This window comes from Typopeltis vanoorti, chromosome 1 (assembly GCF_054136105.1).
Source record: "Typopeltis vanoorti isolate ZY-2024b chromosome 1, IOZ_Tvanoo_1.0, whole genome shotgun sequence".
Taxonomy (NCBI): domain Eukaryota; kingdom Metazoa; phylum Arthropoda; class Arachnida; order Uropygi; family Thelyphonidae; genus Typopeltis; species Typopeltis vanoorti.
The window spans coordinates 34,185,306-34,207,007 of NC_143549.1; the positions used below are offsets into that span (position 1 = coordinate 34,185,306).

General features: G+C 34.5%; 3 protein-coding genes across 11 annotated transcripts in view; 2 read left to right on the forward strand and 1 right to left on the reverse strand.

Annotated features, from left to right (window-relative positions):
- The window catches only part of LOC150109879 (DNA-binding protein P3A2-like), a 343,228-nt gene extending 336,869 nt beyond the window's left edge, over positions 1-6,359 (reverse strand). For 7 of the 9 annotated variants that reach the window (XM_090397115.1, XM_090397108.1, XM_090397155.1 and 4 more), the window contains exon 1: positions 6,268-6,359. The gene's annotated coding sequence lies outside the window, so the exon portion shown is untranslated. The remainder of the gene's footprint in view (positions 1-6,267) is intronic. The other 2 variants (XM_090397141.1, XM_090397124.1) reach the window with 1 other exon arrangement.
- Positions 5,889-21,702, forward strand: part of Coq7 (ubiquinone biosynthesis protein COQ7, mitochondrial) — a 45,575-nt gene continuing 29,761 nt past the window's right edge. The window contains exons 1-2 of the mRNA XM_090397177.1: positions 5,889-5,939; positions 10,798-11,144. Of these exons, the coding sequence (XP_090253303.1) occupies positions 10,817-11,144 (328 nt within the window). The 5' untranslated portion in view covers positions 5,889-5,939; positions 10,798-10,816. The remainder of the gene's footprint in view (positions 5,940-10,797; positions 11,145-21,702) is intronic.
- Positions 5,946-10,801, forward strand: me31B (ATP-dependent RNA helicase me31b). Its single transcript, XM_090397164.1, has one exon. It carries the CDS (start codon positions 6,745-6,747, stop codon positions 8,092-8,094), a length of 1,350 nt encoding a protein of 449 aa, XP_090253290.1. The 5' UTR covers positions 5,946-6,744; the 3' UTR covers positions 8,095-10,801.

Below are 21,702 nucleotides of genomic sequence, written 5' to 3' on the forward strand. Positions count from 1 at the left end.
AAACAGGCAGAACAACAAATGTCAGGATTTCGGAATACAAAGCCTATCCGCTTTCACCAATACAGCCACTCTGGGCTTGCAGACCATGCTCTGGATACCCACCACAGAATACGACGGAAGAAAGCCATGTTAATACACCACAGCAAATTTAAATATGAACGCTTATTCATGGAATCAGACTCAGCACTAAAAAACTTTCCAAACTTCAACAAATTTGGGTGCATGAGACTGCCCCAAATTTGGGAAGCTTGCATCTTGAGAACTTCAGCCCAACAGCCAAGACAGTCCAATATAGCCCGCTGGGGAGCACCTTTAGGATTCTAGGAACAACGGTAGTTTTCTCTCTTCTGTCTCATTTGCTTTTTGTAGTGCCTGTGGGTACGTGTCATAGTTGTATGTTCCCAAGAAGATGGCAATGTAACATTGCCGAAATATAGGAGGTATTTCTTTAAATTAATATTCCAGTATATGTTGTAAATTCCTTAAATAATTTAATAGTCATGTGTTAACAATGTATAAGCCTATCTACAAGAATTCTGAGCATAGCTCAAAGTATTGCTGTGAAAAACAAATTGTTAAACACCAAACAGTGATAGGGAGGTTATTATTTCTCCTCTTTATACAGCTGCATCTTGACTACTGTGCACAATTTGGTCACCTGGGTCTCTTGATAATGAAAAGGCAGCAGAGACCACCTTCTCATTGATGACAGGTCTGTCAGATGTTCCCTTTAAAAATAAATAAAACTTTAGGGTTTTATTTGAAAACCATATCTGGACTACTGTGCTCAGAAATGGTCACTGGGTTCATAACAATGAAAAGACAATGTGAGGAAGTAAAGGCAATAATCAAGATAACATCACCTAGAATGGTGATTACAAGAATAGATTGAAAAAAAAAGCATGGATTTAAGAATCTTGTAAATAGAAGTAGATGGGATACAATAAAAACATATTAGTACAACATAGGAATTTTGTAGTACATAAGCACAAGAATTTTTCCGTTCATGACAGCTGGAGTGAGATAAATGATAATTATGGAAACTGAGTAAAAATGTGGTCAGGAATGGTATGATGTCTACATTTTCCTTATGGCATGGTGTTGAGCAAGTGGACTGGGATGTCAGTGGAAATGATGAATACATCCCTTGTTAATCAATCTAAACAGAGGAATGGTACTTCAGTTAGGGCAGACATTCAGCGATGATAATTTTATGGCTTCTGTAGAGGTTTACAACAAATAATAATAATCAGTTTATTGTGAGAAGTTAACTCAAGTGCCTCTAAATCAGGGGTCGCCAAAGTTATTTGGCCGTCAACTGCTTCAAGCATTTCTTGACTTTTTATCAACCCCCTATATTTTACTATTACGTAATTATAATAGGACAAGCAAAAAAAGACGCTTATGAGAGTTTTTAGATTGTTTATTTTATAGTTACAGTGTTTATTGTATGTATAATATAGTACATATTATTATATTACCATTACTACTACTATCACTAGTAATATCACTGGTATTACTAGTGATATTAATAAACTACTGGTATTAATATCACTAGTATTACTACCAGTGCTGCTCAACTCTTCAACATAGAGAAGTTTAGTTCGTGAATGAATAACGATTAAATTATAATATGTATGTTGATGAATTTTAGAACATTAACGCTCACTTGTATGTCGATGCGCAAAAATGAGACTGGGATCGAATACTTGTAAGTATCAGTAAATAAGAACCACGCATGTGTTGCGATCTCGCTCCCACTGTGCCGGCCGGCAGGAACCACCAACATCCGTTTATTGGTAAATACGTCATTTTGGCCTACTTGATTGGCCTCAGTAATTTTCATGACCTTACTCCATCTTACAGGGCCTATTCATGGACCTGTAAGATGGAGGTACTGATCCCACGATTCACTCTTAATTGCATTGTCATTACCTCCATGTCTTTTGTCATGGAGGTAATCCAAGTTAACCAAATTAAATATTACCCATACAATGATGTCTTATATTTTTCTGTCGACCCCCAATCGACCGCTAACAATGTCATATCGACCCCTTTGGTGAGCACTGCTCTAAATGTTCCTATAAATTCATTCATTGTCCTTACAATGTATTTGAATCACTGGCCTGGTTGGTCAAGTGAACATTTTCATTCTTTAACAAATAAGCAGTTCAAATCAGATACGCTAATCACTAGCCAAGTGGTTAGCGTATCCGCTATTAAGCCAAAAGGCTGAGGGTTCGAATCCTGCCATAGGCATGGATGTTTGCGATTGTCTGTGAAAATATCAGTGGTAGTGGTGGTGGGCCGTAGATGGTGTTGGTGTAGTTATGGTTCATTGTAGTTGGTGGAGACTGAGAGATAGAGGAGGTCCAAAGACTCCCTCGATGAGTCTTTGGACTCCCTGGAGGTGTCACATAATAATAATAAAATGACTTGAGGTACTGGATGAATTTCTTCCTGTACCTCAAGTAATTTCTACAATAGCTACAGAAATTTTAATATAAAAAATTTAGTTTAATCCTTTATCCAAATGTAAGCAAACAAAGTTTGCACCTTAAGTATCTTCAGGACAGAGGCAACTCGTGGGAAAGGTAGACCAAGCTCTCATCCCTCCTTGTCTTATTATCTTTCATAATGCAAAGCACATCTCCTTGTGGACATGTATAATGATATGCATTAAGGGAAGGGCTACTACACAGACCGGTTTCGACCTTTATTGAGGTCTCGTCAGTGGGACTAAATTTATTATAGTCTATCCAAGTGGGAAAAAACTTCCAACATCTTTCTCTAAATCCAGAGAAATTTTATTATTATTATTATTTTACACCTCCAGGGAGTCCAAAAATTCATTGAGGGAAGGCACCTGCTCTACAACTGTGTCTCCACCACTCAGTCCTCCAACTGACTGGAACTACACCAATGCCATCTACCGCTGATCACCACCACCAATAGTATTTCCACAGAAAATCACAAGCATCCATGCCCACGGCAGGATTTGAACCCCCAGCCTTTTGGCTGGAGAGCAGATACGCTAACCACTCGGCTAGCTAGGCTGGCATGATTTGAAATGAGTTTCAAATTTCTGTAGCTATTGTAGTGATCCATGTTGAAGTATTTGTAATAAAAATTATGGAACTGGAACAAAAATAAATAGTTTACTAAATAAATTAAATATTGGCATGCCAATGTTTCTCCAGCTGAAGCTAGTATGATCAAATGCATTTGAAAGGGGTGATGGTGCAACCCAACACAAATTTTGGCACTTTGGGATATCCTCCCATCACCAGTAATCACAGGAGAGCAACACTGTTGCCCCTCCAATAGTGTTGATCTCCTTGCCCTTCTTGTATGGAGGACATTTCATTCCCACCCTTCTCTGAGTGTGACTTTGATAATGCTAGCTTGAGAAGGCAAAATGTTAGCATGTAAATATTTAAATTATTTATTTTCATTCCGGTTCTATGTAGTTTTTATTCCAGAAACTTCACATTCCAAAGTACTAAAATTACTCATCTTTTCAATCCTTTCTAAAATTTTCACATTGCTAAAAAAATTATACAGCTAAATCTGCAAGTAGTGCAGTAGTCTGTGTTGCTCAATTATTATTATTATTATTACCACCCCAAGACCTCATGGAGTCAAAGACTCATCTGGGAGGTCCTTTTATCACGTACACACACAGCTCATTTTCACTGAAGTAAAGCCTTAAACATTAGAACCTTAACAAAAATGTGCTGGCTTTCCTAGATTGGTCTAGGTTTTGAATGTCAAAGCAACTAAGGCTATGGAACCAGTATATCATGTCTATTAATTGTACTTTGGCTTTTTTGTCTAAAAACAGGCAAAATGAAAAACTATATTACCCTCATATAAGACTAAGTCTGAATGGTTATAACTTTACATATAGCTTTCATATAATTCTACATATTTGAGTAAATAAAAAATACAAATATGTTATATAATGCATTCTATTATCCAGACAATATATCTTAGTTTTGATCATTTTCTCAAATTACAGAAATGCAAACTGATGTGAAATTCAGTGTATCTGCTTTCATACCACTCTATTATAACGGCACTGTTTTACTTTCTTTACTTTGTTGATACTTGTTCAACAGACAATGAAAATCATCTATATACCTTATACCTAAAATGAGATGTGAATTTCTCCAAAAGTTGATTTCAATTATGGAATTATTATAACTATGTATGATTATTATATATCTTGGCACATTTTTTTAATAATAATGAACAAGATACTTCTTACTTTTAGAGTTTATGCTTGAAATTTATTATTTCAGTTAAGTTCAATAACTGTCATGTTCCATCTGAAGCTAATGACAAGGTGCTGTATGAATATTTTTTCCTACTTTGCCTGGTAGTAGTTTTTTTGCTGAAATTGTGTGTGTGTGTGTGTGTGTGAAAATGTATTATAGGATTTAAAATAAGAGAAATCGTTTAACTGCTCAATCATGTGGATTATGCAAAAGTTGTTCAATATGCTAGCATTAAAAACATTAAAATTTTACTTAAGATAGTATTAGCCAGCAGAGTTTTGATATTAAGTTGCAAAAAATTGATGTCACATATTCGCTCAACTGGTGCACTTGAGTTCCTCCAAGAACTGATGTTTTGTTCTTAAGCTGTCTATTTCTATGGGTCTTGTCTTTATTGTGTTAAATCCCCTCCACGATGAATGAATGGACGTGCCAGTATAGTCATCATTTAAGTTCTTCATTAGCAACTATAACTGCATTACTTTTGAGATCCTCAAAATTAATATGATAGGTTAATATAATAAAGACTTATGTATATAAATCAATATTTATTCATGTACCTATTTATATTATGTCCTATGTATGAAAATCATTCCCTGTTCATTTGCAACTCTTTTTCAAAAATACATTTCAAATATTAATAAAAATAAAGCACTCGAATTTAGTTTTCATTAATAACACATCTAGCCTTGAATTCAATAATATTTATTTCTAACATTCATTTCAAGGAAATAAAGGAATTTTCATGCGTCTTTCAACACTATTTTCTGCTATTTTTTTTCTTCCTATCATAATTTCCTTCACTTTCCGCAATTCTGTCATTTCTCCTATTAAAAGAAATGTGCAGCTTTTTGAGTAAGTCAGTCTCCAGGTCTCACTTAAAGAATTGCTAAAATTTATATTCTAAACTGCATTAATTTCTATTAAATGTTAATTTTTCATTTAGACTAAATTGATGTAATGGAATTCTTCGAATAAAAAATTACAATATTTTGTAAAGATATAGCCAAATAATTTTCATTTCTTTAATGAAGATAAATTTTAATGCACAATACTGGATAACGTAATTATCATTCGATGGTAACTATTATTTTTTAATCAGTTTTTTTTTTTTTAATTGCTTTGATAAAATCTAGTGTTGCTGTTTCAGCTTCGTACGGATGCAACGAAATACACCATTATGATCATGATGCTTTCACTGATAATATCACAAAGAATATAATAGAATTTCTGTGAGGGTTACGAGCCATTTAGGCATACATCGATTTGAACCTAACTTTCTAGATTGCATTAAATATACTTCCTAGTCGTGTAATGTTACTGAAATATACAAATAAGGAAATTAGGTAGCTCCAAATTAATTGTGAACTGACCAACGATAAACTCGGATAAGTTAAAACACTATATATTTTTTTTTATTTGTAAATAAAAATAGTAAGACTTAAATTTGTACTGTTAACATGAGCGATTTTTAGAAAACAGCTGTTTACTTTCATTTATTTGAGGGGTAAAAACAGGCCATGCGTAGTAAGACCAGGGTTACAAAAGTGAGCAAATCTTGAGAGCACTTCGTTTTGCGTCTGCGCTAGATTTACTAGTCTTTCCGCCTGCGCTTTCAGACGTTCGCGAGAAGGAACAAGCACTCAGTGATAACTACAGGTGTGGAGACTTAATTTTGGTATTTTTCTCTTAAATAAGTTCAGTCGTGTTTTTATCAGGGCAACTAGTGCTGCCTTTTTATTAAAAAATCACCTCGTCCGCTTTTCTTTACCGGCATTCATTTTAGTTGTGTATTAGCATTTGAAGGCAATTGGGAGAGAAACGCCATTTTGCGACTGCGCGGTAGGGATAATAATCATAAGAGCAATTCGGTAAAATATTTTGATACAGGTCAAGTATAAATCTGATCTACTGATTTCTCCTTACTGTATATTTCGTTAAGTATATCAAGTGCTCCATTGTTATTTAAAAAAGTTCATGTACTTACCAGAATTAACAAGATATGTACTGCATTCCCATGCGCGAGATAGTCTTAAAATGGAGACGATCTGAGCAAGCAATGGAACATCGCCAGAGCGGTTAACGTTGAGAAATCAATGGCTCGATGTTGGGAGAATATAGATTTTGCTATTTAGCGCAACGGGCTCTGCGCCCTCTACCGACACATCAATAGTAGTGTATAAAATGAGAGCAGCCATTTTTACTCAGTAAAGCGTTTAGATCTGTTGGTAAGATGGTTATATGTATGCGTATTTGACATATTGTTTAATTTTGGTTGAGGAAAAGTAATCGCTGCTATTTGTGAATGATTTTGGAGTAGTAATAAAGCATCTAGCGAAACTAATAATAGGACAGAATTCTAGTGAATCGCAACTGCTTTAAGACAACCAAAGACTAGTGCGGGACAGTTGCTTGTGCTACGTGCCTTTTTTGTGTGCGTGTTTGATTTGGAATCTATTCCATCATGGCGTCGGTACAAACAGAGACATTGGTCAGTGCATCAAATCATAACCCTTCAAATACCACAAATAATAGCGTTGAGAATGCAATTTCAAATCAGAATAACGTAAGGGATCTGATGACCGATGACATGGGTTGGAAAGCAAAGTTAAAACTTCCACCCAAAGACAGGCGGAAGAAGACTGTAGACGTCACAGATACTAAAGGTAACGAATTTGAAGATTTCTGTCTGAAACGAGAATTGTTAATGGCAATTTTTGAGAAAGGTTGGGAAAAGCCATCCCCAATTCAGGAAGCTAGCATTCCCATTGCGCTTCTGGGGAGAGATATTTTGGCTCGAGCTAAAAATGGAACCGGAAAGACTGGTGCTTATGTAATCCCACTTCTACAAAGAGTAGACATTTCAAAAAACAATGTTCAGGCACTTATCATAGTTCCCACACGCGAGTTAGCCCTGCAGACAAGTCAGATTTGTATAGAACTATCTAAACACATGGGGGCCCGTGTGATGGTTACTACAGGTGGCACAAATTTAAAAGATGATATTATGCGTATTTATGAAAATGTGCACATTATCATAGCCACACCAGGAAGGATACTTGATTTAATGGAAAAAGAAGTTGCACAAATGGACAAATGCGGCATGTTGATACTTGATGAGGCTGACAAGTTGTTATCACAAGATTTTAAAGGTATGGTAGATAAAGTGATAAGCTATTTACCAAAAGATAGACAAATTCTTTTGTATTCTGCCACATTCCCAATAACTGTTGAACAGTTTATGAAGAAACATCTTAATAATCCATATGAAATAAACTTAATGGATGAATTGACATTGAAAGGTGTAACACAATACTATGCTTTTGTACAAGAAAAGCAGAAAGTGCACTGTTTGAATACCCTTTTCTCTAAGCTTCAGATTAATCAGTCCATTATCTTCTGTAACTCCACGCAACGTGTTGAGCTTCTGGCAAAGAAGATAACAGAACTGGGCTATTCATGCTATTATATACATGCCAGAATGTCACAACAGCATCGCAATCGTGTTTTCCACGACTTTCGTGCTGGGTTGTGTCGCAACTTAGTTTGCTCTGATCTGTTTACAAGAGGAATTGACATTCAAGCTGTAAATGTAGTTATCAACTTTGATTTTCCAAAAATGGCTGAAACCTATTTACATCGCATCGGCCGATCTGGTCGTTTTGGGCATCTTGGAATTGCCATAAATTTAATCACCTATGATGATAGGTTTAATCTTCATCGCATTGAACAGGAGCTGGGGACCGAAATAAAGCCAATTCCAAAGGTTATAGACAAAAGTTTGTATGTCCCAGAGTATCAATTAGAAGAATGAGCACCACAGAAAAATTGCTCATCTGATCTGTAAAAAGAAAAAAATCATTACTCATGTCATTTGTGTACTGGCTGCGACATCTTGTTATTGGGCATGTTATGTCTTATTTTAAATATTTAACCAGAAAATAACCTGGAATATTCCCACCCCCGTTTGGTATCAAGTGGCATTAATGTATATAACCAGTTTGAGATCTAAGCATTGGAAGATGGCCCAACAGGTTATTTCAGTTTCATGTACATATTTTGCTCTATGGATGAGCATCTAGTTTTAATTTTTATATATATACAAATGACTGTTCAGAAAACTTTACTGCAGCACAGTTTTGGTTAGTGATACCAGGGTTCAATTAAAAGTAGCCTGTTGAGCCATAGGAAAAGCAATACCATTTTGATTTTTAAACAAAAATTTTGAATTCTATAAAATAAATGGAAGAAAGGATAGCAGTGCATTGCTAACTTGTAGCATTTCTTCATTCATTGGGATTTTAAATTTGGAGTATTGCCACATATAAAACATGCCATACTAACAAGATGTCAATAGCCACTTCATTGTCATTGTGGCAGAATTGGGTCATAAAATTTGCCACTTTGTAAATATCCAGCCTTTGCCATTGGTGCTGAGGTTTGTGTGGTTTGTTCACATTGTTAGCTCGAACATTGGGGAAAGTTTTTTGAAGAATAACATGTTTCTTGTTATGGCACTACACATTTGGAAGAGGTACAAATAACCTAGTCACCTTACATAATGAGCGTATTCACATTTACAAAAAAATTTTACTAGGGTGACCTACTATAATCTCTTTTCCATCATGCATCTTCCAAATGTGTAGTGCCAACACTTTGTAGGTTTTTTTCTACAGCTATTTTTGTATTGTATAATCTATAATCTTTGCATAAAAAAGTGGCTATCTCTGGGTCAGGTATTAGGTATCCCCCTTTATTTCCCCCCCCCATTTTAGAATGAATTGGTTCCCAACTTGAAATATCAGCTGCAGATGATCTGGGGTTTATAGTTTTTGCTAAATTTCTTTCTAAAAATTTGAAAAGAAAGGTCCCAGAGATGCCACTTTAGAGTGCACTGTACATAATATATAAATATATATAAAGTTTATTCATGTGGGAGAATGACTTCATTGAGTGCTGTGTTGGAATTGGAACAAAGTAATTGCTTCCAGAGACTTAATGTGTTGGAAAAAACAAGTGATAATCACAATTGGCTAGTGCCAACACTCGCAGGTATAAGGACTGCATAATGCAGCAAAAAGTCGAACTTTTCTCCTAAAAAATCATGAATGAAATGTGTTGTTAGAAGTAAAAAATGTGAGTTATTTTTTACAGGTTTACGTAAATTCATCTTGATGCAAGATAATTTGTTAACTTGTGTCATGATCAATTTACATCCCCAAATTTGTTTGCTAAGCAAACTTTCATTGGAAGCCAGTGTTTTTTCAGGATAAATTGTGATTACTGGCTAATAAACCCCAGATCTTCTGCTTTTATTATTTTTTTTTCTTTCTTTTAGGTTATCAAAACAAAAATGGGAAAAATTGGCCAAAATTCATGGTAACCTTAAAGAAAGAATAGAAAAGTGTGTAAACACCATACTTCTTTTTGTCCCTGTCTTTTGTTTTAATAAAAATTAATGTTAAACTTCTAAATTTATCTGGACATTTAATTTCAGGGATTATCAAGTATGGTAATGAGAAGAAAAAGCTACAGAACTTGACCCTATGTGGCTGCTCATAGTTTACACACTTAGTGGATGGTTTCACATCTTTGTATCCAGAGGAGACAAAGTTGAGTTAGTTGGGTCAGATTTGCTATGTGCTCTTGTTGGGAGGGTGGGAAGGGTTAATAACTTCAATAATTCCAGTTGACAATCTAAATCTAAGCACTTTTTCAAACTGACAAGAGCATGTAGTTACCACAAATTTTAAATTTTTATTCATGACAAAATCACACAATTGGCAATTAATATTAAAAGCATAATCTTCATTGAGAATTTATGTAAAGAAAAATTATATTTAAAAAAACTTAATTCTGATTCATTTAAATTCAAACTTAGTAGTGCCATTTTTAATTGTTTCAAATGGCTGAAGTGGCTAAAAGTTCTTTATTCCACAAAATCGTTTTAAACTTTTAATTACCTTTTGCTTCAAAATACTGCCAAGCACTTTATTTATTATGACAATTAAAGGTCAGAAATAGAACTTTTAATCACTTATTCCATTTGATAGTTTGATGGATGTAAAATAAAATAAAAAATGAAAGAAGAAAAAATGTCTTCATATCAAGTATAATGGTGTGGTGTTATGTGATCAAAAAACCATATTTTCAGATGCACGCTGTTCATTTGTGCTATTTGTCCAGTTTTAATTGAAATATTTAATACAGTTTCCATATGAGCAATTTTTGTCAAGTATTGACAGGTTTGAGTTATGCACTGAAATAATTTTCAATGGAAATCATATCTAGTCAGAAAATCATTTAACCAGAAATAAGCTAAATTAAAGCATGAATCTTTAGTTTGACTAGTTTATCATTTCTACAAACAAGTATTTGAAGATTTGTTGATCAACTGTGGGGCAATGTGCATTTTGAAAATTTGGTATACTTGTTAAACCATGCTTATGAGGGGTGCAAAATTTCTTATCCTTGAACTTCATCTAGTTATCTATCCACCATCTTTTTTCCACAACAGAGATTAGATATATTAGAGAATGTCATCTGTCCCAGTGATTGCAGCAGGAATTGTTAGAAGAGGATTAACAACTCGGGCTTATCAAGAAGCATTAGAACAAAAAGCAAGAAGAGAAGCGTATGACAGAATATTAAGAGTTGATCATGCAGGAGAGCTTGGAGCTGATCGCATTTATGCTGGTCAAATGGCAGTACTAGGCCGAACCAGTGTTGGTCCGGTGATTAAAGATATGTGGGAACAAGAGAAGGAACATCTTCAGACATTTGAGAAATTATTGCCGAAATATCGTGCCCGTCCAACTGCTCTCTTACCCTTGTGGAATGTTGCTGGATTTCTTCTGGGAGCAGGTAATTTCTTTTGTGTATGTATATATATGTTAAATCTATTGTTTCAGAAAAAAAAAATTATTATTATGAAACACCTTCAGGGAAGGCACCTACTCTACAACTCTCCATCTCCACCATCCACAACTACCTTCATCTACACCAACGGCATCTATCACTGCCAACCACCACTAGTATTTTCACAGACAATCACAAACATCCTTGCCATTGCGTAATTCAAACCCACAGCCTTTTGGCTGGAGAGCGAATACACTAACCATTTGGCCAACTAGGCCCTTCCTGTCCAGAACATATCAATGAAATACAATTTTGCTTTTTATTTTATGCATGTATATGAAATGAAATTGTCTACTAGAACAACTGCTGAATTAATAAGTATATTGAACTGTTTGATTTAAAACTTGCCTTGTCCAAAATCATTCTTATTGAAAATCACCAGTGTACTCTGATTTGAAAGGAAACAAATTCTTTGTTTCCTTTCAGGTGTAATCAAACCTTTTAATTTGAGAGTTAACTTGATTGAAAAGGTCCTTTTTTTGCATTTACAAAAAAATTTTCATGTCATTTACAAGCCTCTTTACTTTTCAGTAAGGAGTGCATAGAGTTCAGTGCTTTTTTGTAAAAATTAAAAAATTAAAAAAAAAAAAACTAATAATAATAAATAAATGCCAGTACTCATTCTTTGCTGGTGAGAAAGCTGAAGATTAAAAGGATATGAAAAGAAAACTAAAAAAGTATTTACTTGTATTATTTCATAGTGTGATAATGTTTTCTTCTGTACAGTAACTGTTAGCCTGGATTTGCCTATTTCATCAAAGTATTTTTTGCACATTTGTTAGAAAATCATGCCCATCTTTTTTCCATTGCAAGAATTCCAGTACACATCTAAGTCTTATTTCGATAATTTAGCCAGTTATACTTTGCAGTGATTTTTTTTTTAATCAACAGTCCAGCAACCTGACTAGTCATTTTTCTGTAACTTTTCATGAGTTGGAACAACATTAAAAAAAAAAAATAAAAAAAAAAAGCACACAGGATTTGCAAAACATTAAATTTAAATAACAAGTCAGGACATTGTATTTGGAGAAACTCGTATATACCTTGGGCAATAATGCTATTCTGCAAGTTACCATCTTTTGTGCAATTTTTAGTTTTAACGGACAACAGTCATGTTGTACCATCATTTTTTATTTTGTCAACTGTGTTGTGAATGGAGAACTTGTGGAACAAGTAAAACATTTCAGCTACTTAGGCACGATTTTTAGTGAAGATGGTAAATTAAATATAGAAATAGACAACAGAATCAGCAAAACTGGTATGGTGGGAAGTCAATTGAATAAATTCATATGGAATAAGAGAGAAATTAGTCGGAACACTAAATTAGCTGTATACAAGACAGTGTTCAAACCAGTTTTAACTTATGGATCTGAGAGCTGAGTCAGAAGTAAAACACTTGACCAAAGACTAGAGACCACAGATATGAGAGTCCTGAGAAAGATTATATTCGTGAACAGATGGCATCAATGGCAGTATCATATTAAAAACGAGGATATTAGGAAAGAACTTGACATTGTCAGCATCCAGGAATGCGTTAGCAGAGCTAATCTCAGGTGGTATGGTCATTTAAATAGAATGGGAGAGGAAAGATTAGCAAAACAAGTGTTCTCTGCCAGGTTGGCAGGAAAACGACCCAGAGGAAGACCAAGATATAGGTGGATTGATACGGTACAAAGTGCCTTAGACGATAGAAATATAAGATCTGATAATGTTGGAGTCTTGACAAGTAACAGACTGATTTGAAGGAAAATTGTAGCTAGGAAGTTAGTAATGATGAAATTTTTTCATGTAGTACGGTCATATCCTGTACACCCCTTGAGGGTACATGGCAGGAATTTGATGATGATGATGACGACGGACAACAGTTTCCACAAATCATTTCAATAACACCTGATAGTACTAGCTATTACAAATCTTGCCCACTATCAAGTACAAAAAGTCATGTACAGTTTCTGTTAATTCTTCACCCATTTTTTTTCACTTGTTTCTTTTCCCCTTCCACAGTTAATAAATTAAATAGTAATTCTTTTCATTTTGTACTTTAGAGTGGTTCTTAAATGAAAAAAAAAATTGCAAAAGTCAGAACCTAGTTAAAATGATTTAACAAGTTCACAAGGGACAAATTACTCATGTTATACTTGACCTTGATGCAACACACAAGTTTGTCAAGTGTTTTCTGTTTTGGTATTTATTGGTAGTTTAGTACAAGAATGACAAACTATATAGTGCAAAATAAGGTAGAGTATCTAGTATAATTGGAAACTGAAATGAACATCATACTGGCTAGTTGCAAGCCAAACAAAAAAAGCTTTATCTCAGCACTAAAATAGTTCTGCTTAGGTACAACTCATGCAGACACAGCCTGTCGTGAAGATGCTAATATATAAACGTGAAAGTAATTTCAGATTCTAAAAAAAAATAGCAAATATCTTAACAGTAGAATAAGGTGAAAAATGCAAAATTGATTAAGGTAGATTTCAATTAAACGTGAGGTATTACTGAATATTACATATTCAGTAATATACATCCGTTATATCATGCATCACTGTTGCTGGTATGCCATACCATCCCAAAAAAAAAGCATTATAGTAAGTACTGTGTTGGAGATTTGCTTAAAAATTGATAAATCCTAGATTGAAGTTGACATTTAAAAAAAGAAATGATTTGTGGACAAGAGTTGTAATAACTACTATCTAGGTGTTGTTGAAATGATTTGTGGAAACTGTTGTCCATTAACCACCTTACCAGCCATTATGGATCAAATACGCATACGTTTTGTATCCATCATATATTTCAATGTAATAGCAATGATATTACAATTTTAATATGCACTTCACATCCATGATAATCTTGACATCTTGGCCGGTAACGTGGTTAAAACTTAAAAATTGCACAGAAGATGGTAACTTGCAGAATAGCATTGTTCTTTGAAGAGTCTTAGATGTTTCCATGTGCTCCTTGAACTGCTTTGACTATGTCGATTATTTTGTTTGTATAGAGCTGTTGTTCGGGATTAGGATCTATTTCTTGCAAGGCTGCTGTAATTGCTGGACAGGTAAAGATGTGTGTGTCAGTTCAGTATTGGGGCTGTTGTTGCAGTTTCTATATGTTCTCGTATCATCTGTATTGATCCTCATTCCTCTATAATATCCTGTTCATAGTCTTGCTATCATGCTGGAGGTCTTTCTGTCAGCATTGACTTCAGGAATTTGATGTTGTATCACTGATTTCAGTGGAATTAGTTTAGCTTTTGCTAGTGCGTTAGCCTCAGCAAGAGTTATCATGCGAGTTTCTTGGTTGAGTTCTCTGGCCTCTTTTTCTAATTTATCAGCTGCTTCGTTGTAATCAATACCTACACGAGCAGGAATCCATTGTGAAATGCAACCTTTTCCTAAACACTTTAGTTGATTCAAGAGTTTATGGGTGTCTTATGTGTGTTAGGTTGGTATTGCCATTTTTGATTGCCTCCATAGCTGATCTTGAGTCACTGTAAATTCCCTTAGATTGTTTGAGATGATAATTTTAAGTAGGCTTAGAGTGCTCTATTTATTGCATAAAGTTTGCTGGTAAAATTGGAAGCAATTCTCCCAGATCTAACTTTTATTAAAAGTCTTTCACCTTTTTGGAGTAGAAGGAGAATACTAGCGCCTCCATTAATCATATTGGTGTCTGACGATCCATCGGTATAGCAAATAACCTGTTTGGAGGATGAAAGAAGGTTGATAGTATTTAGGCCTTTTTCTTTGAGCATTTTTTTTTTTTTTTTTTGTACAGATTTGGTAAGGTTTAGATTTATGGAGGTATTTGGAGGTCAAGGACTGGAAAATAGAGGTTCTTTGTTTATGTGGGCATTTAGCTGATCAAGATCTGTTCCCTTCCTGATAGTGTCGTCATATTGTAAAGTTGATGACATCTATGAATTTTGCATTTTTGATTCCAATGTTCATAAGTTTTCAGGAAGATATGATAGCTTTGGTAGCTTCTGATATTATTTATGAATTTTATGGTGGCAAATTTTCATCTGTCCTCCAGCAGGTCGAGCTCACATTCCTGTTGGGCTCTGATGTTGTTAGTGGATGAGACTGCACCAATGATAATCTTGGATGCTTTTGCTTGTATTTTGTCTAATTTTTCCTTTACCAATGAGGCCAAAGGTGACTAGATAAGTGCTGCATATTCCATTATTGGTCTTATTAGTGTAGTATAAGTAATTTTGAGGATTTTTGGCTTTGCATCCCAATTTGTTCCACAAAGCCTTTTCAGTATATTTAATTTTTTTAGAGCTCTGTTGGAAGTGTTAGATGTGTTGTGCAAAACGTAATTCCTGATCAAGCGTAATACCAAGGTATTTTGGATTTGTGACTTTTTCAATTAGCCTGTTGTTGATCATGACTTTGGGATTGTAGGAATGTCTATTTTTCCTGTCTGTATACTAAAGGTGCTTAGTTTTGTTTTGTCTGGGTTGATTTTGAGTTAAGTTCATCTGACCATTTTTCTAATCCTGTCATGGATTTGTTTAGAATCTCCTCTGATTCTTTGATTTTAGCACTTGTGTGCCAGGTGGCTATATCATCTGCGTAGCAAGCTACTTTGGTGTCTTCTGTAAGGTAGGGATGAATGTTATTGACATATAAAAGGAATAGTAAGGGACTGAGTATAGAGCCCTGGGGAACACCAGCCCAGGTTCTCTGTTCTCTTGATATTGCTGCATTGATTCTAACTTTAACTTTCTTCCAATAGCATTATTGTCCAAGGTATATACGAGTTTCTCCCAAATACAATGCCTTAACTTGTTATTTAAATTTAATGTTTTGCAAATCCTGTGTACCTTTTGTTGTTGTCCCCACCCATGAAAAGTTACTTGCAAACCAATATATATATATACAGGCAACCATCGTATAATGCAGATGGTAGGTTCCACAGAAATTCCGCGTTATATAAATCGCGTTATGCGAGACTCTGATCACATAGAAAAAGTAGGGTTATGTTCCGAAAGTTTTTTTTTAATTATATAAACAACGACATATCCAACAAAAATATTTTTTTATTTAATTCAGGTAATTCATATAAGTTAGTTAAACATATTAACTATGAAACAAAGTATATAGTATAAACTTATAAAAATACAAATTGTACATAAACTTCATTGCACATAATGCATAAATGTTTATTTTAATTGTCATCACTCTCTTCAAAAATAACATTTCGTAGATGTTCTTTATTTACGAGTAACCAGACCTCATCATCACTTGAAATCTCTTGGACATCATTTGTATAATTCTCATTGCATACGTGGGCTGGTTTAGTTTTCAAGAAGTCAGCAATGAGACCTTGCTTACTACTATTGCTGAATTTTTTTTTTATTAAGTTCATAATATGGAGTTAAACAAATATCCAGTTGTCTCGTGAATTTTCTGGAACGCTCCATTGAAGGATCATTATACGTAAAATAACTTCCTAACTTTGTTACCAAGTCCAGTCCTTCTGCTAATTTCTTTAACGGATTCATCACAATCAGAATCTTCAGCCGAACTTTCCTGCCATTTGGTTCCACGTCATCTATTAATTGTACCAGTTCCTCCTCATTTAAATCTATTTTCCCATCAATTAATTCACTAATTTCGCTTTCAACCATATCGCAAAAGCTGTCTAAGTGGCCATTACTATAAAAATAAATTTTTACATAAAAAAGCATTACATATTGTATGTAACTCACCAGAAAATAAAGTGCTCAGCTTGAGATTAACATACTTATGATTTTTAATGCTCTTTCCTGGCAGAAGATGACAATTTTCAACAATAAGCACTTTATACGGTAAACAATTGATGTACATGCATGCCAAAGGATATTTCCCCTAATATAAATTTGCTGCTTATAACTACATGTGCAATATGGGGCAGATGCAAATTTAATGAAGATAAAATTTGATTTTTAAGTCACAGGATGAAAAATATATCAAAAGATAAAAGGTTGCTATAATTTGTAGACCCCATGGTATTAGTACTGCATTATACGAGGGTTACCTGTTTGTGTGTGTATATGTACACACACAATTCTCCATTTACATGGTAGATTGGTTCCAGGAAAAAATCATGTAAAAAAAAAAAAAAAAAAAAAAAAAAAAGGAATATGATGCATATGAAAAAATAGAATGGTTCCAGATGTGAAAACCTGATACAAACAATACGTTTTTTTCAAACAAAACACATGCACACACATATAGCGTCACTAATAAAACAAATTCAAAAATGTACAAATACACCCGCATGTATGGTTATTAGTTAAATTTTATTTGCCGTCACTTTCTGACAGTAGCTGCATTCTTTTTGTGTGAGACTGGAATTGAATCACTTCCATCACTTTGAAACACTTTGGTCATCCTGTTCATACTGCAATGGCAAAACATTTTCTTCAGTAAAAGAAACTAAATTAGCACTCATTTCCAATAATCCTGAAGGGTTTTTTTTTTTTTTTTTTATGTGCCACGAACTTTGTAATTAATCATTGAAACCCTGTTTTCACTAGATCTTTGTATAATTCTTCATATCGCACCATACATGACTTCAGTTCATGTTTAATCTGTTCAGCTCATTCAGTATTTGGATCATATGTAAGAAAACGAATTTGCAATTTTACTAGCAATTTGAATCCATTCTTTAATTAATCCTGCAGTGAGTAGAATCTCATTGTCATCCTTTTTTTTCATCGAGATTCTCAAGGAGAGTTATTATTTCTTCTTCTTCACTAACAGCCTTGTCAATCTACCATCAATTCTTCACTTTCTGCAAAAAATCATCAGATCCTTCTCTGCCAAATTCATGTGCTAATCTGATGATATTCAGTTGTATATAAAGGTAAGGGATTTTTCACGCATTCTGGCCAAATAGCTTTCCGACAAGCATTTAAAGTTTATTGTTTCAATTCTGATAATGCCAACTTAGCAAGTTTGATGCAATCCAAAATAGAAAATTTCTCTCACATCAATAACTGTCAGTAAATTACCCTTATCTAGTTTATCCAAAATGTATCAGAATGTTCTTATGTAGTAAGTTTTATAGGTAGTGATTACACCCTGGTCGAGTGGTTGTATTAGGTTACACAAGTTCTACTCGGCAAGTTCTGTTCTATTATAATAGAACAGAACTGAATTCAAACAAATTTTTAAAATAAGTGCCATTTGAACTGTTTTAAATCAAAATATACACTGCATATTTTGATTTAAATAAAGCAGTTGAGCAGCGCTCAGATATGAACTATAGACTAAAATACACTAAAATAACTATAGACTAAAATACAAGCAGTGATGACAGCACAGTGATAAAAAACACTGACCAGGCAGGCAGGAATACATATCCATACTTGAAGTAGAAAAAGCCATCAAAGGCTTGAAATGTGGAAAGGCAGCAGGAGTAGATGATATTCGACCAGAAATGCTGAAGTATGGTGGTATAGGAGTCTTACAGTGGCTGCACTGCATAGTTCAGAAAGCCTGGACAGAGGGACGAATTCCCGATGATTGGAGTAGAGCTCTCATAGTACCCATATATAAAAAGGGAAATAAAACTGAATGTGAGAATTACAGAGGTATTTCCCTACTGAGTGTTCCTGGCAAGATCTATGCAAGTATACTTGAGAAACGGTTGAGAAGAATTGTGGAAGAAAAGCTGGGTGAAGAACAAGCTGGATTCAGGCCAAATAGAGGCTGTCAGGATCAGATCTTCACTTTACGACAAATAGTTGAGAAAGCATGGGAATATAACAAAGATCTGTATTTAAGTTTTGTCGATTTGGAAAAGGCATATGACAAGGTGCCAAGAGAGAAGCTATTCAATACGCTGCAGTTATATGGTGTCAATAGGGCATTATATCAAGCAATACTTAGTCTTTATTTGAGTTGTGAGTCAGCAGTTAGAATTGAAGGAAATACAGGAAGATGGTTTAATGTTAAATCTGGTGTGAGACAAGGATGTACATTATCCCCTCTGTTATTCATTATCTATATGGATCACATTATGAAGGAATGTGGTATTAAACCTGATATCAAAATTGGAGATGTTAATGTCAGCTCTTTGCTTTATGCGGATGATGTTATACTTCTAAATAAATCCGCTACAAGTCTGCAAGATTCTCTGACTAAATTGAATAGCTGTTGTAATAGATATGGTATGAAGGTCAGCAATAAAAAGACAAAGACAATGAAAATAGGCAGAATCATTGAAAATGTCAACTGTGTTGTGAATGGAGAACCTGTGGAACAAGTAAAACATTTCAGCTACTTAGGCACAATTTTTACTGAAGATGGTAAACTAAATATAGAAATAGACAACAGAATCAGCAAAGCTGGTATCGTGGGAAGTCAATTGAATAAATTCATATGGAATAAGAAAGAAATTAGTCGGAACACTAAATTAGCTGTATACAAGACTGTGTTCAAACCAATTTTAACTTATGGATCTGAGAGCTGGGTCAGAAGTAAAACACTTGACCAAAGACTAGAGACCGCAGATATGAGAGTCCTGAGAAAGATTAGAGGCGTGAACAGATGGCATCAATGGCAATATCATATTAAAAATGAGGATATTAGGAAAGAACTTGACATTGTCAGCATCCAGGAATGCGTTAGCAGAGCTAATCTCAGATGGTATGGTCACTTAAATAGAATGGGAGAGGAAAGATTAGCAAAACAAGTGTTCTCTGCCAGGTTAGCAGGAAAACGACCCAGAGGAAGACCAAGATATAGGTGGATTGATACGGTACAAAGTGCCTTAGACGATAGAAATATAAGATCTGATAATGTTGGAGTCTTGACAAGTAACAGACTGATTTGGAGGAAAATTGTAGATAGGAAGTTAGTAATGATGTAATTTTTTCATGTAGTACTGTCATATCCTGTACACCCCTTGAGGGTACATGGCAGGAATTTGATGATGATGATGATGACTAAAATACACAAACATTATTCAAGAAAAAATGAAAGAGTTCGAGAACGGGAACCAAACCTTGGGGATTCAGTGGCAAATCCTGAAGAAAACATTGATTCAGCCAGAGAGGCATATGGTGAGGTTGTCTGCAAGGATAGAAAAATCAGAACTCCATGGTGGATATAGAAAGTTAAAGAGGCAGTGAAGGAAAAGAAGAAAGCATATCAAAAGTTCCTGGCAAATAAGTCAGCTTGTGCTCTTAGAGAATACAGAGACAAATATAAGAAAGCTAAACGAAAGTCATGGTAAGAACATAGAAAGTAAATATCAAGAAGGTGGCAAGATATTCTGGAGGTTGTTGAAGCTCAGAAATGGAGGAAAGAGTGCTGTAAAAGGAATTAGAAATAATAAAGGTGACATGAAAACAGAAAAAAAAATATCCTTGAAGTATGGAGTAATTACTTCAAAAAAATTGCTAAATGACACAAGCAGTGATATCACAGTGGTAAAAAAAAAAAAAAAAACTCAGGAATACATATCTATACTTGAAGTAGAAAAAGTCATCAAAAGCCTGAAATGTGGAAAGCCAGCAGGAGTAGATGATATTCAACCAGAAATGCTCAAGTATGGAGGTATAAAAGATATTCAGTGGCTGAACTGCATAGTTCAGAAGGCCTGGACATAGGGACGAATTCCAGATGATTGGAATAGAGCTCTCATAGTACCCATATATAAAAAAAGGGAAATAAAACTGAATGTGAGAATTAGAGGTATTTCTCTACTGATTGTTCCTGATAAGATTTACACAAGTATACTTGAGAAACGGCTGAGAAGGATTGTGGAAGAAAAGCTTGGTGAAAATAAGCTGGATTCAGGTCAAATAGAGGCTCTGATCTTCACTTTGACAAATAGTTGAGAAATCATGGGAATACAACAAAGATCTGTATTTAAGTTTTGTAGATCTGGAAATGGCATATGACAAGATGCCAAGAGAAGCTATTCCATATTTCTATAGTTATATGGTGTCAATAGGACATTATATCAAGCAGTACTTAGTCTTTATTTGAGCTGTAAGTCAGCAGTTAGAATTGAAGTGCAGGAAAATGGTTTAATCTTAAATCTGGTTTACATTATCCCCTCGGTTATTCATGATCTATATGGATCACATTATGAAGGAAAGTGGTATTAAACCTGATACGAAAATTGGAGATTCCCTGAAAATTAAATAACTGTTGTAATAGATATGGTATGAAGGTCACCAGTAACAAAGACAATGAAAATAGGCAGAAGCAGTGAAAATATCAACTGTATTGTGAATGGAGAACCTATAGAAGAAGTGAAACATTTCAGCTGCTTAGGTACGATTTTTAGTGAAGATGGTAAATTATCTTGGCCCAATAAGAAAACCAAGAGACCCATGAATATCAGATTCAACATGGGAACTAATCAAAAGAAGGTGGTTGGAAAAACAAAGAGATACAGGGACTGGAGAATGCAAGCGATTACGTAGAGAAGTCAGCACCATCAAGCAGGACAAGGGAAAAGTTCTATACTAATAAATGTGAAGAAATAGTTCCAGATG

Coding starts and splice junctions, on each gene's coding strand:
- me31B (XM_090397164.1), top strand. CDS start 6,745: ATGGCGTCGGTACAAACAGAGACATTGGTCAGTGCATCAAATCATAAC.